The following is a 15,635-nucleotide window of genomic DNA, read 5'->3' as shown; positions in this document are numbered from 1 at the left end:
TCTTGAAAAATATGTCTATTGTTTTTGCTGATGGGATGACCAGGAAGACTCCTGGTTCTGATCTGTCCTGTTGCTTTTCTGTACTATTGTTGTCATAAATGTTTGGTGGAAAAATGGAGTCAGTACAGTGAAGCATTGTTTTCTGCTTCATAAAACCACTACCTTAAATACTTTATTTGCATGCAAAAGGAAATACTTTCCTTCCACGCAAAAGTATGGACTTCAGAATCTCTAGCCAAATACCAGAGGTAAGTCTACTTTATTGGCATGAAACAGTGTTTTTAGGGCAGAATAAAGTGCTAAGAAGCTTATAGTATGCTACTGAGTGCCAGTGCTAATATGATATTTATTGTTTTATCAGATAAGTTGTCACGGTTTAGTACAAGGGAAAGAAAGAAGTCCTCAAGGTTAGAGGCAAGCTTTAATGTCCAGTTTTCCTTATGTGGTGGTTTTGGTTTGAAGGAAGTTAATTTTCTTCACAGTGGCTGGTATGGGGCTGTTTTGGATTTGTGCTGAATACAGAGTTGATAATATAGAGATGTTTTTCTTAATGCTGAGCAGAGCCTGCCCAGAGCCAAGGTCTTTTCTGCTTCTCATACTGACACACAGTTGAGGAGGCAGGGGATGAATGGGAAGCTGGGAGGAGACACAGCCAGGACAGATGACCCCAGGTGACCAAAGGGATATTCCAGACTGTATGGCATTATGCTCAGCATGTAAATTTGGGGAGGCAAAGGAGGAAGGGGGGGGATGTTTGGAGTGATGGCGTTTGTCTTCCCAAGTAGCCATTACATGTGATGGGGCCCTGCTCTCCTGGAGATGGCTGAACACCTGTCTGCCCATGGGAAACAGTGTATTAATTCCTGGGTTTGCTTTGCTGGTGTAAGCTACTTTCTCTTTCCCTATTAAGTTTTCCTTACATCAACCCATGGTTTTTCTACCTTTTATCCTTCCAATTCTCTCCCTGATACTACTGGCGGCAGAATGAGTGAGTGGCTGTGTGGGACTTGGCTGCTGGCTGGGATTAAACTACAGTACCTCATTATTCATACAAAGTGACACTGAAAATCCATTCATCTGATGCAATTAAGTGGCTGAAGGAATTGCATGTAGCCAGGCAGTTAGAGGGTGGACTCCATGTTAAATTCAGCCTATAGTCCTGCAGTCATGCTATTGCAGAGGACGTTTGGGATCTCAGAGAATCCTGCTGGATTTTGCTTGAAGAGTGTCTTGCCCACACACAGCTCACTGCAGCATAAACTCCTGTGATCATCTTTGTTTTTTTTCTTTGGTCTTTATGAACTGAAACACCCAGTAACAATTGCAGTGATGCATGTGAGTGATCCAGCAGCTTCACTCATTCAACAGATGAAGATACTTCCTAGATTTTACAGCTGTCTACTGCTCTGGAAGCATCTACAAAATCTCTTGAAATACAAGATTTTGCATTCGTAATTCAGATATTAAAAAAGTGGGGGGAAGAAGGGGAGAAATAGGGAACAAAGAAAAAAAGAAAAGGATTTTCTTTAGGCATTCTTTGAATCTTAAGGAAGAACAGCTGTTTTCTCACCTTAAAGATTACCTTCATCTAAGCGTAGACTGTAAGAAGTAACTGTCCAGAGGCTTAAACTTAACCTATGGGAATACTGATAACTTCAAAATGAAATGTTATCCATTTATGATTTATGAGTCAAAAATGGAGGATAATTAATCCACCCATTCTGAGACAAAGAGCCACATACAGTTGCAATGCATTTTCTACTTGCAACAAGAAAAGTCTTACCTAGGAAGACCGCATCAGTGAGCCAGGGCCTGACAGGGGCATTTTGTGCACTATATTCTGCGTTTTACTACTCCTGCATTTCTATACTTTCTGTTGACGACAGAGGAAAAACTTGGGTTTGGTTCACATGGAACAAAATGGAAGGTCTGCTGAAGGTTTCTTCTTCCAAGTCCTGGTGTGAGGAGGCAAGGTGGCACTTTGCAGAAACATCCACTCTCTTGTAGATCAGGGCTGTTAGCCCTTTCAATAATCTCTTGAAGTCTACGGGAGAGATTGCATCTAACAAGAGTTTAACATGACCTTATGCAAATTTTCATTTAGTTGTGGTGTTAACAGTTAAGGAGGTGAATTGATTTAAAGGGAAGGAGGTAAACCAGTGATGATAGTTTTAATGTTTTCAGCTGTCATGGGAAAAACCCACAAGAAAATATCATCTGGAATGAACATGCTATATAAATAATACTTGGCAATTGCCAAGTATCTCTGTGGGCATTAGTACTTCACAAAGGTCACCTCTGCTGTTTCTACCAGCTTCTATGGATTTCCTGAGGTTTCTAGTTGTCCCTACATTTTGGGTGGGACTTGTGTACTATATTGACATCATGACAGTGATAGTCTCCTCATTGATTCCAGTGGGCTCTGTGCCTTATTTGACTTCTGCACTGCACCATGTAGGCTGCAGTGGGACAGTCTGCAGTCACAAAATCAGTCTGGTCTCAAAAGCTGCTACTCATTAATAGCTGGAAGTTACTGCTGCTCCACTGAGCAATTTGTGGCCTTTGTTTTGGGTAGGTAGTAAACCAGGCCAGCACAGGTTTCACTTGAAGAAAAAGTAGTAGCAAATGAAAACGGTATGGATTTTTTCATCTGTCAATTTTAGTTTTTTGGATTCTGTTAAGTAGCTAACCCCATGTCAATAAATGAATAGGAATGAACTAGGGTGAAAAGAAACTGTATACAATCTCATGTTATTGTGGCAGCCTTTTTAGCTCTGTGTTGTCTGCTGTTAAAATTTGGATGAGAAAACTCTCATTTTATTAGAGTATGAAAAAAAACACGTTGAAATTTCTGGTGAAAAAGAGCTTATTATTTGGGCTATCTTATGTGCACTTCAGTGGTTTTGGTTTTTAGAGTGTGGCTGATCAGCAGTAAGTATCTAAAATTGTTTTCATCTTCACCAGATGAGGAATAGTTCTCTCAAATCAGTGGTATTATACCAACCTGAAATCACTGAAAAGATGCTAGAATGAGTTTCTTAATTTGGTATGGGAGGGAGAAGGAAGGATGAGGGGTCAGAGAACAATGAAGTGTAATCATCATGTCTTTTCAGTTCTGTAGAAATTTTCACACATTCTTTTACTACGAATGTTCTCAGTTTGGGGTGAGCTTTTACATAAGTCTGCTGTGTTCAATAAAGTAATTCATGCAAAGAGAAAGTGTGTGCATAAATGTTTTTCAGGACTGAGACCTATAAGTTACAGATGTCCTCTTCATTTAATGTCTTCCACTCAATATATAAAATGCTTTAAAATTCTACTAATTGTCCAAACCAAATCCTAACTAGGCAATCAATGAACCTATAGACTGTGGTGTCTTAAATGAGTAAATGACTTGCTTTGTAGCATTGCTTTTCAAACCCTTCTCTGAAGTAGTGAAAAATGCACTTACTGTCTGTTTTCAGATTGGGTGTGACCCAAGACAGCAAAAGCCAAGAAATCCAAACCTCACTTATTCTCCCAACACAGCAAGTGATGCTCAGGAAACAGCTGCTTCTGGCTCAACTTACCCTCTTGTCAAGTGAAACTACCTCTTCCAAGATAGGTTATCAAAATATTGGTATGCCACTAAAACCTCATAAAAACTTCACTAATCTGTAAGCCTTTTGATGACCCTGTGTGGATAGGAGAATTTGTTGCCTTTTTTACTTCCGGACTGCACCGATCCAAAACTGGAGAAGTAGGTGTGGGGCATCAAGTTGTACCCAAATGGCTGAGAAGGAAGTAGGGCTGCCCTGCTCTCTTCTCCAAGGCAGTGGACAGGTGAGAAGACACACACACACACACACACCATGTGTGGGCATCCTCTCTGGATGTGTGCTGAGTTGCTGCACATGGTAAAGTGTCTCCTTCCTGTTTCTAAATCCTCAAATCATTGCTGGATGCTACCTCATTGAAGGTTTTTTGTTTTGTTTTGTTTTTGGTGTTGTTTGTTGTTGTTTGTTTGTTTTGTTTTTTCTTTTGTTTTAATTAGCTGTAACTATTGCAATATGGTATTGGTAGTAGATTTTATTCTAGGTCTCAATATCAATCAGTGTAGTTTTTCACTTTTTCGGCTGGAGAAGGAACATAAATATTTTCAGAATCCTAGTTTATGGGGCTGGTAGTAAACTTTAATGTGGTTATAAGTGTCTAGTTTCAGTATATGTTTTCTCTGATGGGAAAGCTCGCTTAAGGATAGTCTTTTTCCTTATTGGAGTTTGTTGTGCCTTGGCTGTAGTGGCACAACCATGTGCAGGACCAGTGTAATGGTTCAAGGTGAATAATAATAAAAAAAAAAGAGGTGTTTTGAAGACAGGTCTTTTTAACCTGCCTTAAGATCTATGGTAAGTACATCCCAGTAAGACTTCAGTGAGCTGCTTTCCAAGGACAGGAATGAATGGCTGAAGAGAAGAAGGGGGCAGACCACAGGAATTTATTAAGCTGCTGCATCACCAAGGAGAACATGCCATGGGATTGCTGCTGACTCTTCTACTCTATCAGAGGAGGTCAAGCAGAGGGCATATCATTTTTACAGCTTCTCCATTGGTTAGAAAACAGCTTTGGGCCTATTGGACATGCCATCTATCCCAAAATTCAGGAATTCAGAAGCAGTCATGTTTGACTATTCTATGCTTGTTCAAGATCCTGAGGTAGCTGCTTTTCACATGTAATAAATGAAACATCACTAGCATTTATTTCAAAGGGAGATCTAATGCAAGAATTCAAATCTTGGAGTCAAGATTTCAATTGCTGATTTCCTGGCTGGGACAAAGATACTTCACACCTAGCTGTGCTGGCTGAAAACACCAAGTTTAAAACATGCCAGGCACAATTTTCCTGCTATTTTTGATTGAAAACAAACGGAAACCACTGTAGACTTTGAACTGTGTGCATCTAGGTCTTATCAGCTAACCGGGTCTTAAAAACCAAGCTACAACTTTGCCTATTAGTCAAAATATATCTTTATACGCTGCCATTTCTAATTAGTGGTATGCTAATTAGAAATGTATACCTAATTCCCTAATTCCCTGTCTACTTCGTGCCACTTTCACAGTTATAGAAGTCATTGCCTCAGTTTCCCTTCACTTTTACTTGGTGGTTATGTCTCATTACTACGTGCCTGACAGAGGGGTGCACTCACTGGGTGGAATATATTGATATATATGTGTAGTCAGTGTCAGCTGGCATATAGGCTGATATAAGGGGGACAAATGGGAATGTATGAACAAGTAGCCTCTGTTGTTTCATGTTGACACGTATATGACACTAATCTGGAAACTCCTGCCAGAGGCAAGTGAAATATGTTTTGAACAACTAGAGGTATTCCTGCTGGGACTGCTCATACAGTATGATTTTTGTCTCTTTGACTGAAAGGAAACTCTCCTGATCTATTAGCAACAGTATGGATGTCTGAAGTGATGTATGTAACAAGTGCAACTTTTACAAGAAGCGTTTTCCTGCATTTTCCAGTGAGTCCTTGCTTATATTCTTGCTTAACTCAGAGAGAAAACCCTTTAACATTGCATTTTCAGATATATATTTGAAAATTTGATCTTCGAACTAACAAACAGCAAAACTGATTTTTTCCTAGTGCAGATTGTGCTATTTACAGTGAAACGTTCTTGGAAAACAATGCTCCAATCACTGTAAGCTGATTCCCTAAACTGCAGGGTGCGTAAGAATAACTTCTGATTGGTTTACTTTTCTTTGTAGTAGTAGTGGTAACCAGATAATGAATTCAAATAGACGTTCATGAGGAGGTACTGAGCTCTGTGGTAAATACAAAATAAATTAGGGGGGAAATTCAGAAACACTTTTAAAAAGAAGTTGGGGCTCTTGTCACAAATGTTGACTAATAATAAGTATTTTATAGTTAGATTTTTTTGTTTTCCTTTGCATATGATGTCTGCTTAGAATTTATGATGCTGTCTTCGCTCGAGCAGAATCATTCACCGGTTTTGTCTCTAAAGCATGTATTTTTTTTTCAGGATTTCATGTGCAGCTCAGTACTTCTAATCAACATTCTTCTGTAATGTGAGGACCATGTAATTTAAGAATTACAGGTCACAAATTTCTGTAATGAAAAGAATCTCTTTTTTTTTTTTTTTCTTTTTGCTGGTTAAGAGCTGAGATGTGGGCAGGAAAGGAAAATTAAGGACAGTGGCAGTGCTGAGGCTCCAGATACAATGATATTGCATCCGGAGTGGTGTGCAGAAATTCACCACGGCTGGTGGAATCACCAAGCTAATGAGAAGTATTACTGTGCCTGTTTTACAAGTGGAAAACTGGAAGAAAAAGAATTTTTGCCTTGACCATGAGGAACATGATTTTCTTACTGTGCTTGGTCCCTCAATCCTGCTGCCTGCTACCATCTTAATCTGAGGTGTCTCCTAGTCTTGCAGTGGGCAGCTATGCAGAAAAAACCCAAAAAATAAACCTGGCAAGAAAGACTGTGAGCTTTTCATCCCACTCTGGAAAGCCTTTTGACCGGGTTGGGGCTGGTTTTGTTCCTCCCTCAGTAGTGACTGTCAGGTGAAGATCACTAAAAATTTTAGTACTCTTAAACATGAGCTCTGGGACTTCATCAGGAGATGGTCATCCATAAGCCAGGCTCTGAAGCAGTGTGGTCAATGTTCATGTGTGGTGTTTTCCATTTCATGGGAAATGGGAATACTGAAGTGGTGGCACAAAACCTAAAATTTTGATATTTCCAGCTTCCACAGGGATTGCTGATTTGGACTGAGATTAAATTTTGTCATAGTAGCTTGTGTGGGGCTGTGTTTTGGGTTTGTTATAGCAGTGTTGATAACATGGGGATGTTTTACCTGTTGGTGAGCTGTGAGTACACAGTGTCCAAACCGTTTCTCTTTCTCATAGCACCCTATCAGTGAGTGGGCTGGGGCTATGCAAGAAGTTGGGAGGGGGAGAAGTTGGGACAGCTGACCCCCTTTGATCAAAGGGATATTCCATAACATATGATGTCATGTCCAGCAATAAAACTGAGTGTGAGGGGAGAGGGTGAAAGGTGTTTGGGGACTGGCTGGACATCAGTCGGTTGATGGTGAGCAATTGTTTTCTTTTGCATCACTGTTTACTTGTGGTTCCCTCCCTACTCCCTTTTCTTTTCTTTCCCTCATTTAAGAAAATAAATTCTAGCAGCCCAGAAGGCGAACCATATCCTGGGCTGCAACAAAAGCATCATGGCCAGCACTGCAAGGGAAGTGATTCTACCACTCTATTCTGCTCTGGTGAGACTCCACCTGGAGAGCTGCATCCAGCTCTGGAGCCCCGAGCACAGGAGGAAGGACATGGACCTGTCAGAGAAAATCCAGAGCAGGGCCACCAAGATGATTAGAGGGATGGAGCACCTTTTCTATGAGGAAAGGCTAAGGCAACTAGGATTGTTCAGCCTGGAAAAGAGAAAGCTTCAGGGTATTCTAATTATGACCTTTCAGTACCTGAAGGGAGCCTGCAAGAATGATGGAGAAAGACTTTTTACAAGAGCACATACTGACAGGACAAAAGAGAATGGCTTCAAATTAAAAGACATTAGGTTTGGATTAGATATTAGGGAGATATTCTTTATGGGAGGGTGATGAGTTGCCCAGAGAAGATGTGGATGCCTCATCCCTGGAAGTGTTCAAGGCCAGGTTAGATGAGGCTTTGAGGAACCTGGTCTAGTAAAAAGTATCTTTGCCCATGGCAGGGGAATTAGAGCTGGATGAACTTTAAGGTCCCTTCCAACCCAAATCAGTCTATGGTTCTAAACTGTCTGAAGTGCCTCAGTTTCTCACTGTCTCAGTGGTTCTAAACTACTGAGTTTTTTTGTACTTTCTTCCTTCTGATTCTCACCCCTATTCCACTAAAAGCGAGAGCAAGTGAGCAGCTGAGTGGTGCTCAGCTGCCCTACTGAGGTTTATGATTTAAAAAATCATGTATCTATCCATCTTTTCAGGCACGCAGAAAAAGGTTAGAACATCACAGCCTATCAAGTGAAGGAATTGAATGTGCGCCTAATTTTGAGTGTGTTAATGATCTTTATAAAGACATACTGCAGTAAGCTTCTTTCTTTATAAATTAAAAAAAAAAAAATTAAAAAGGAAAAATACAGCATGGGTCTGAGAGTATTTTGAAGGACCTGCTCCCAAAATTGATGATTAAAGGAGGATAAGGACAGTGCTTTTGGCTGCAAAGGTCAGTCCTGCTGAATTTAAGTGACTGATGGATTCTCTTCGCTGGAGGTGCAATTTTCCCCTGAAGAAATATTTCTTAAAGACCGAGGCTGGCTACCTGGTATTTACGAGAGAGCCCAAAGGGAATTGCAAGGAGGGTTGTTAGGGTTATCATTTACTCAGTGGTTTCTGCCGATATTGTAGCACAAAGATCCCACAGCACTGCTTCTTAGCATGTGATAAATGGTGCCCCAGGTGAAGGTGAGGGAGGAGCGAGGGCAGCCCCTGCAATGACAAACTGTTGCTTTGCTGCTCCTGCTGTGAACCCGCTGGTCCTCCTCCAGCAGTCTCCTACAACTCAGCTGTGCCCAGCATTGCTCTCCTTGGCCAGTGATGATGTGCCTGTGTATTGGGATGCCCTTTGGGATGCACTTTGTGGAGATTCTGGGTGCACAGCTATGAACAAGAGGGTTCTTTCCTTCTGTGTGGCAGCATGGTAAAACTGTAGGTTTTATGGCCGCCTTTGTAAGACCCTTGCTGTGCACTGGTGCTAGTGATTTCTGGAGGCTGATACAGCATAGAATATCAGCTATTGTGAGAAATATCTACCTGAGCACGCTCCAGTGGAAAAGTGTTTTGATCTCCCTCAGACCTGTAGCTGGTGATGGGAGCCTGTTAATAGGGTTGTGGTGCTTAAGGAGTGTTTCTGTGCATCTCTCCAATTCCTCCATTTTTGTTTTAAAAATAGATTACTTTCACTACAGAAAGTTATTAATATATCTTGCATATTTAATCCAGCATCCCTAGTTTTTCCTCTTGTAAAAAAAAAAAAAAGCATAACTGAGTGAAAAATTAGAAAAAAAAGGCGGAATATTTAGTATAAGAATTTCTAAGTGATTTTTTTGTTTTGCCATTTTACTACAAATGCACTGAAAAATAACTAAAGTCATCCCTAATTCATGCAAATACATCAGCTGGGTATGAAATAAAATACCTGGTGGGATATCAAATACGTTTTATGTTATGTTTTGATTGCTGAGAAGATCATGTACTCTGTTTTTGCTGTATTCTTTCAGGACTGCAAGCTAGTTTGATGCTAATGATTCAGCTGTTATCCAGCTAAAGAAAATAGGCTGGTGAGGTTAACTAAGGCCGCAGTCAGCATCAGTTGGTGCACTGTTGAATGTGTTGTGTGTTTGGTAGTATAAAGAAAAAAAGGAAAAGCAATGTCTAACACCTTCATTTAAAATAAAAACAGTAAAGTGTTCCCCATGAGAGCAAACAAACAAAAAAGTTTCCTGGAAAACCCAAATAATAGGAAGTTCTCAAACTCTAAGAAAATCAGTGTTTAGATCCTAACATTATTAATGTCTCTTCTGAACTTATTGTTTATCTATCTTTGCCTTTGCTGTCCTTATTTCATCAATCACATTTTTTAAAATGAAGCTCCAAGTTTTCCCATTAATGATTGGATTCCTGGACTGCTGTGTCTTCGCAAGTCCTTATTGCTGTATCTTTGGCTCTTCTACAACGCACAGATGTTGACCATGGATGAAAATGTTGAATTCACAGTTTATGTCTTGATGAGTTCTCTTCTGCTGGCAGCTTCTCATCATTCTACTTTGAGGAGGAAAGATGCCCTTTCAAGCTTTTGTTGCTTTTGGTTCATACAGGTGGTTCTTTTTTGCTGTTCCCCTTCAAGTCGTAACAAGCAGTATGCCATGCCATTGGGCTTGAAACTAGTTACCTGTTGCATTCTGTGGATGTACAGTTCCAGTAGCTGGAAACAAAATGCACATACTACCATGTTCTGAAAACCCATCCCAGATGTTGGAATTGGGCTGGGGTTGTTTTCTGAGACATGCAGTGACCAGATATATGACTTAAGCCAATCTACAGGGTCTTGCTGGGGCTTTATTTTCAATACTGCATAGTGCCCTGGAGCAGAGAGCTTTGCAACAGTTGTGCGCTATGATGCAGGGGCTGTTTGGGCAGGGCTGGCTCTAGGAGGAGCAGGAGCTGCTGATTCACAGCTGCCGGCATTGCTTCGATGGCCTTGGCACCCCACGGAGGGCACCGAAATCAAGGAGTGATGGCAGAGGTCAGCAGGCTCTCAGCATCAGCACAGTCTGGGCAAAAGCTCAGCCCTTCATTCATTAGTGAGAATCTGGAGTGACAATGCAGCCTTTTTCCATGGAGTGTTTGTGGCCCCATCCACTGTCCATTGTATTGGTTTCAATGAAATCTAAGCACATACTCAGAATTAGGCACTTTGCCTGGTGCCCTCAGGAGAGAGAGTTTCCTCAAATGGGGCCAAACATGTATTTCGTATGGGGCGTCTTCTGACCTGGAAGGTCACCTAGTGGCTTCTGAGGGAGTCTGAAGGGATATTTTTAATTGTTCTAAGTCTTGTTTTGTTTCTAGGCTCAGCAAAATAACCTGAAAGTGTGTTCGTGTAAAAGCACAAGGGGAAATCTGGCCAAGGAAGAAGCTTGTTATTCATTGTGGGTCAGATCCTGCAACTGTGGAGTCAAACTGAGTTTTGCCACTGATTTCAGTGGGCACAGGGGCAACCTGTCTGGCCATTTTGAATGAATAAATTTTATTCCCACATAGAGACAAAAGTAGCTCGTATAAAATTGAGGCCTTCTGTGGACACAATATATAAACTGTGCAGTTATTGTATATTTGCTTAATTACAACCTCAAAGTAGAGGAAAATTTTCATCCTTTCAATGGAAATCCCAGCATAGGGAATGAGGAACAAGTGGGACCCGTGTAAATGCCAGATTACAGAAACAGTCCTGTGTTTGATAGCTTTGGTACTGTAGTCTTCAGGTAAGGTGTATTCCACAGCAAACTGCATCATTTTAGTAGTTATTCTCTGGTGATAGGAATCATCCTTCTGGACTGCTTCCACTTAAAACTAGGGTTTTTTTGGCATTGCTTCATCTGATCTTAAATTACAGTCTTTTTGTTTATGTTTGTTAGCAGATTTTTTTTAATGATCTGAAGCAAATTTGTTTTCAAAAAGATATGAAGTATCAGCACTACAACATCCCTTTGCTCTTTGACAGGGTCAGAGCAGGGATGGCACCAGGAAAGACCACCACCCCCCTCCCCCCCCCCCCCCCATCCCAGCAGGTTTATGGGCTGGTGCAAGCCTGCGTGTTAAACCTAGTGGTATTAACCACTAGTGTGCAGACTGAAAATTCAGATATACTGCCTTTCTTTCCTTTGTTGCAGGAGGAAACATTTTTTGCTTCAGGTCTGAGAAAGGGCAGGCTGGCATGGAGAAAGAGGTAAGTGAAGAAAAAGCCATGCTTTCCAAAGAGAAAAGTTAAAGGGACTATTCCTAGCATTGCTATTTCATAATATTATTTGTAGTTTGATGGGAGGGAAGTCAGCAGATGCGAAGGCTCCTTTATAGCATTGACAAGTCAAGGAGATGATTAACGAGAGTACCAGACAATGTAATGGTAGGAGAAGTCCCACAGAAGTTAAACAAAAGTGCCTTCAGAATTTAGAGAATTCCCATGATCCATAGTAGGACCTCATTGTGCTTGTCTACTGTTTCTATTTTTGATTAGATTTATAAACACAGCACCACATATTTTCATGTGGCTCATAGCCCCAGGGCAGAGTGAGATTGACTGCGCTGAAACTGTGAGGCTTGTGAATTTCGGGCAAGGGATGGAGTGAAATAAGTAGTGTAATTGTTTTTGTGGAGTGACCGTGGGACCTCTTCTGTTCTGAATTACACATGGTTCAACCCTTTGACCCAACCAACCCCGGCAATGCCTGGTAGATCTCCTAAAGCTGTGCTGAAAGGTCCTATCAGTGACATGTTGGAACATTATCTGTCATGTGAGATGTGTGCCAACAACCATATTAAACTACATTAATTACTAGTGAGGCCACGTTTGTGACAATCTCAACTTCATTTAACCCATCATCATGTTAGTTATTGTTTAAACAGGAAGTACAAATGGGGACAATTTATGAAATCAAAATGCAGCACCAATGTTTTGTTTAATAAATTGTATGTTTTACTTTGTTTTATTTCCCTTCTAGTTTTTTTCTTCCCCTGGCATTTTTGTTCTTGTCATCAGCTCTGTAGCTTGAGTTTTTTGAGGGCTTTTCTATTTTAAGAGCAAGCAATAAAAAGACTACTTCTTAGTAACTGAACTAATACACCAGTGAGATTGTTGTTTCTTTCAATGCACTTATAAATGAAAGTTGACTGAAAGCACAGTGTTTGTTTTCTAGGAAGAAGCAAGCATGCTAAGAGAGTTTCTGTAAGGCTGAAAGATCACACATGGGTTACTCACTTGATGTCCACCCTCACTGATTTACACTCCAGCTAGTGGGGCTCTGTATGGCCACGCTTGCACACCTCTGAGCATACACATGAATGGAGCATACGTTTATTTTTAATTTTATAAAAACAATTTTCTCCTGACCATCTAGGTAGGAAAGCTTTCTGTGGGTCCTCAGAAGGCAGCCTGGTATGTAGAAATTTGTAAGGATTCTTTGCACACGTTTGCTTTCTGAACCATTTCTGCCTTTTATAGGGGAAAAGGCAAAAGCTCTCCCACGTGCTCTTGCGTGGGCAGCGTGCAGGTTCACTCATGCCTAGCTGTGCCTGGTATTCTATTAGACTGGACACACAGGGTTACATCTTCCACCTACACACTGAGCCGCTCTTTTACGACAAGCCTTTTCCTTTGGCCTCTTTGTCTAGCTAGAATAAACAAAGTGTGGGGTTGTTTATTTATTTAAGTTTATTTATTTTTGATTGCTGCAGAGTCAGCTAAAAACATCTTTGACCCTAATAAGTGTCATTCTCTTTAACAATGAAGAGTTTGTTCCCTGCAAAATCCAACATGGAGTGCTTAAAGCAGACAGGTGCAAATACCAAGCTGTTTCTCTTTGGCTGCCATCCCTTAAACAGACAAAGTAATAGGCTGGGAGAAAGGAAAAGGTTCCAGCTCCAGCTGCATAAAGGAAAGCCTTAACAGGGGCTTAGCAGCTGGTTGCAAGAATTAAATGCTGTAAATACCAACTATTGCATTTGTGTGCGTGTGAGTACGTTCACAGAGGAATAAGTGCTTAGTGAGGCTCCATCCGTTTTTATGTGAGAGGATCATTCTTTGAAAACTGTGCTCTGCTTTTTGTTTAAAGGCTAATGCTCTCACTGAAGTGAATGAGAACAGAAGCCAACATACCTGTTCCTGTTTACCATCGTTACACTCCTTAGAGCATTTCAGGCATTATTAGGTTCTTGGAGCCCTACCAGATTGACAATATTTCCAGCTACTTCTCTTTTGGCTGTATTCAAACAAGGCCCCAAAGGAAAAAAACAAAAAAACCCCAACAACCAACAACAAGACAACCAACCCACAAACAAAACCACGGATGAATCTGCTGAGCTAGTTTGCTGATGTTAGAAACAGTTGTTCATATTAGGAACACCTAATTTAATTTCATGAAAGAGACATAACATGCCAGTATGTGTATGAATCTAAGGTATGCATTTCCTAAAAGGAACTAAAACTCTGTCATTCCAAAGTTGCTCTTCTTTTTGACTTCCAGCTTGCATGGGGACTGCTGTCTGGAAGCAGTAACTTTAACTTTAACTCTAAGGCTGCTGATGAGGTCTGTCTGTGTGATCTTCGTAAGCAGATAAGGGTAGGGAGACAGCTCAGAGCAGAGCTTGTTTACAGCAGGACAGAAGAAAACAGCTAGACATAAATGAGGGCTGACGGTTTCATGAAGCACAATTGGTTGATCACAGATTCAATATGACTGCCCTGAACTGAGCGATGATCCGTACAGTATGCAAAATTCACTTTCTTGCTGGTCTGTGCCCACCAGCCTTCCAGCAGCTTTCCCAGAGCCCCTCAGCCACAGCTTTGAGTGGAACCAGAGCTGAACGCAGCATTGTTGTACCCAATTCCTTTTGACAACAATCACATTCTTTTAAAAACTTCATAGGTTTTAGTTGTCACTGGTTATAAATGAGGGTTTTTTCCCTTGCCATTGCTGCTGCTGCTGCTGTTGTTGTGGTGCTGGCTGCTCTCCCACAGATGCGAGTGCTGCAGGTTCTGGTACTCCCGGTTTTCCTTTGTTTCCATTGGTATCAGGGAGCAGGCGGTGCGTTTTAATGACGGCAGTGTGCAAAAAAGCTTTTAAAGGTTTAGGTCACTTTTTGAGTGACATGGTGATTAGTCTGTGCCTTGCTCAAACACTTCTAACTCCCCTTGTCTTTGCTGTAATGCAGCACATTCAAGTTAAAAAGACATTAAAAGAAAAATTAAAAGACATGACTTTCTGTTTTTCAGCAACAGTTGAGGAGATTTGAGGTAGGATGAATTGCTACCAGCAGCAATTGCTGCTTTAAACTTGACTTTGCAGGCAAAGGACAAAGGACATCCCCTTTCTGTGTGCTGGTTGTGGACGGACAGATCTGATGCGTTTGGTTTGTGGATGCAAGTTGTACCCCCATCACCACAGGTGTAAACCAGCATAGCCTTTGCATTACTTGAGGCTCTGACTTTAGGTTGTGCAACTTTTCTTTTTTCTTTTCTTTTCTTTTTTTAATGTTTATTTTGGGATAATGTTCTGTAATTTTTCTCCACTCCTGAGAGTGGAGGGTTTCTGTATGGGTGTGTGCTCACACAACCAGACTTTGCCTGCAAATACCAAATGGTCACTAAAAGGATTTATTGAATTTGCTATTGAAAACCTAAGTTTTTCAGGTATGTGCAAACTGATTAAAGAACATTTGCTTTAGACATAAATTTGCATAAATACATACATTAGGTAGTAGTGAATAATGATAAAACAAATATAAAATGCAACTGGATAATTTTGTGCCTATTCTCTGATGAGAAGGCAAAGTATTGTAAGGGTAGGGGGGTTGGGAAAGGAAACCTAAAATAAAAAGCAGGGGAAATACTGTTATTTACACTACTTAAAATTGCTCATGTGTAAAAGAGAGAAGGATGAGGAAATTGGCTGGAAATAGGTATGAAGGGAAAATGTCTTCTAATTTCCTCTCAAGCACAAAGTGACAAGAACATGTCTTGTTTACACAAAGGCCACCACTGAAATACTCTGTTATTCAGTTATGTTGAGAAGCAGCTCTAGAAGAATTCAACTCTGCTGTAGGAAATCAAATATTGCTTTCATTCTAAAAAATATGAAAAAACATATTTTCAAAACCTGATTGCATTAAGGGACAAGGACATCATCGCTTTGCAGTAAGTAGAGATCACAAGCCTGTTACATCAATTGCCTAAAAATACTAGTTGGCATTTGACTGAAGTATCAAATAATGTAGTCATTTGTGTCACTGAAAAATACAAAATTTGGTGTTAACTGTATTGAATCCTAAAAAAACCCAAACAGAACCTCTCAA

At 40.7% G+C, this 15,635-nt stretch overlaps 1 protein-coding gene across 1 annotated transcript in view; it reads left to right on the top strand.

The window, feature by feature from the left end:
* Positions 1 to 15,635, top strand: part of LOC136291827 (uncharacterized) — a 182,292-nt gene that overhangs the window by 92,644 nt on the left and 74,013 nt on the right. The window contains exon 7 of the mRNA XM_066186952.1: positions 11,459 to 11,514. Within this exon, the coding sequence (XP_066043049.1) occupies positions 11,503 to 11,514 (12 nt within the window). The 5' untranslated portion in view covers positions 11,459 to 11,502. The remainder of the gene's footprint in view (positions 1 to 11,458; positions 11,515 to 15,635) is intronic.

Source organism: Chamaea fasciata, unplaced genomic scaffold (assembly GCF_029207755.1).
Source record: "Chamaea fasciata isolate MVZ Bird 193981 ecotype frontalis unplaced genomic scaffold, bChaFas1.0.hap1 SCAF_1, whole genome shotgun sequence".
Taxonomy (NCBI): Eukaryota; Metazoa; Chordata; class Aves; order Passeriformes; family Sylviidae; genus Chamaea; species Chamaea fasciata.
The sequence above is the reverse complement of the archived record's forward strand: the minus strand, read 5'-3'. Positions and strand labels throughout refer to the sequence as shown.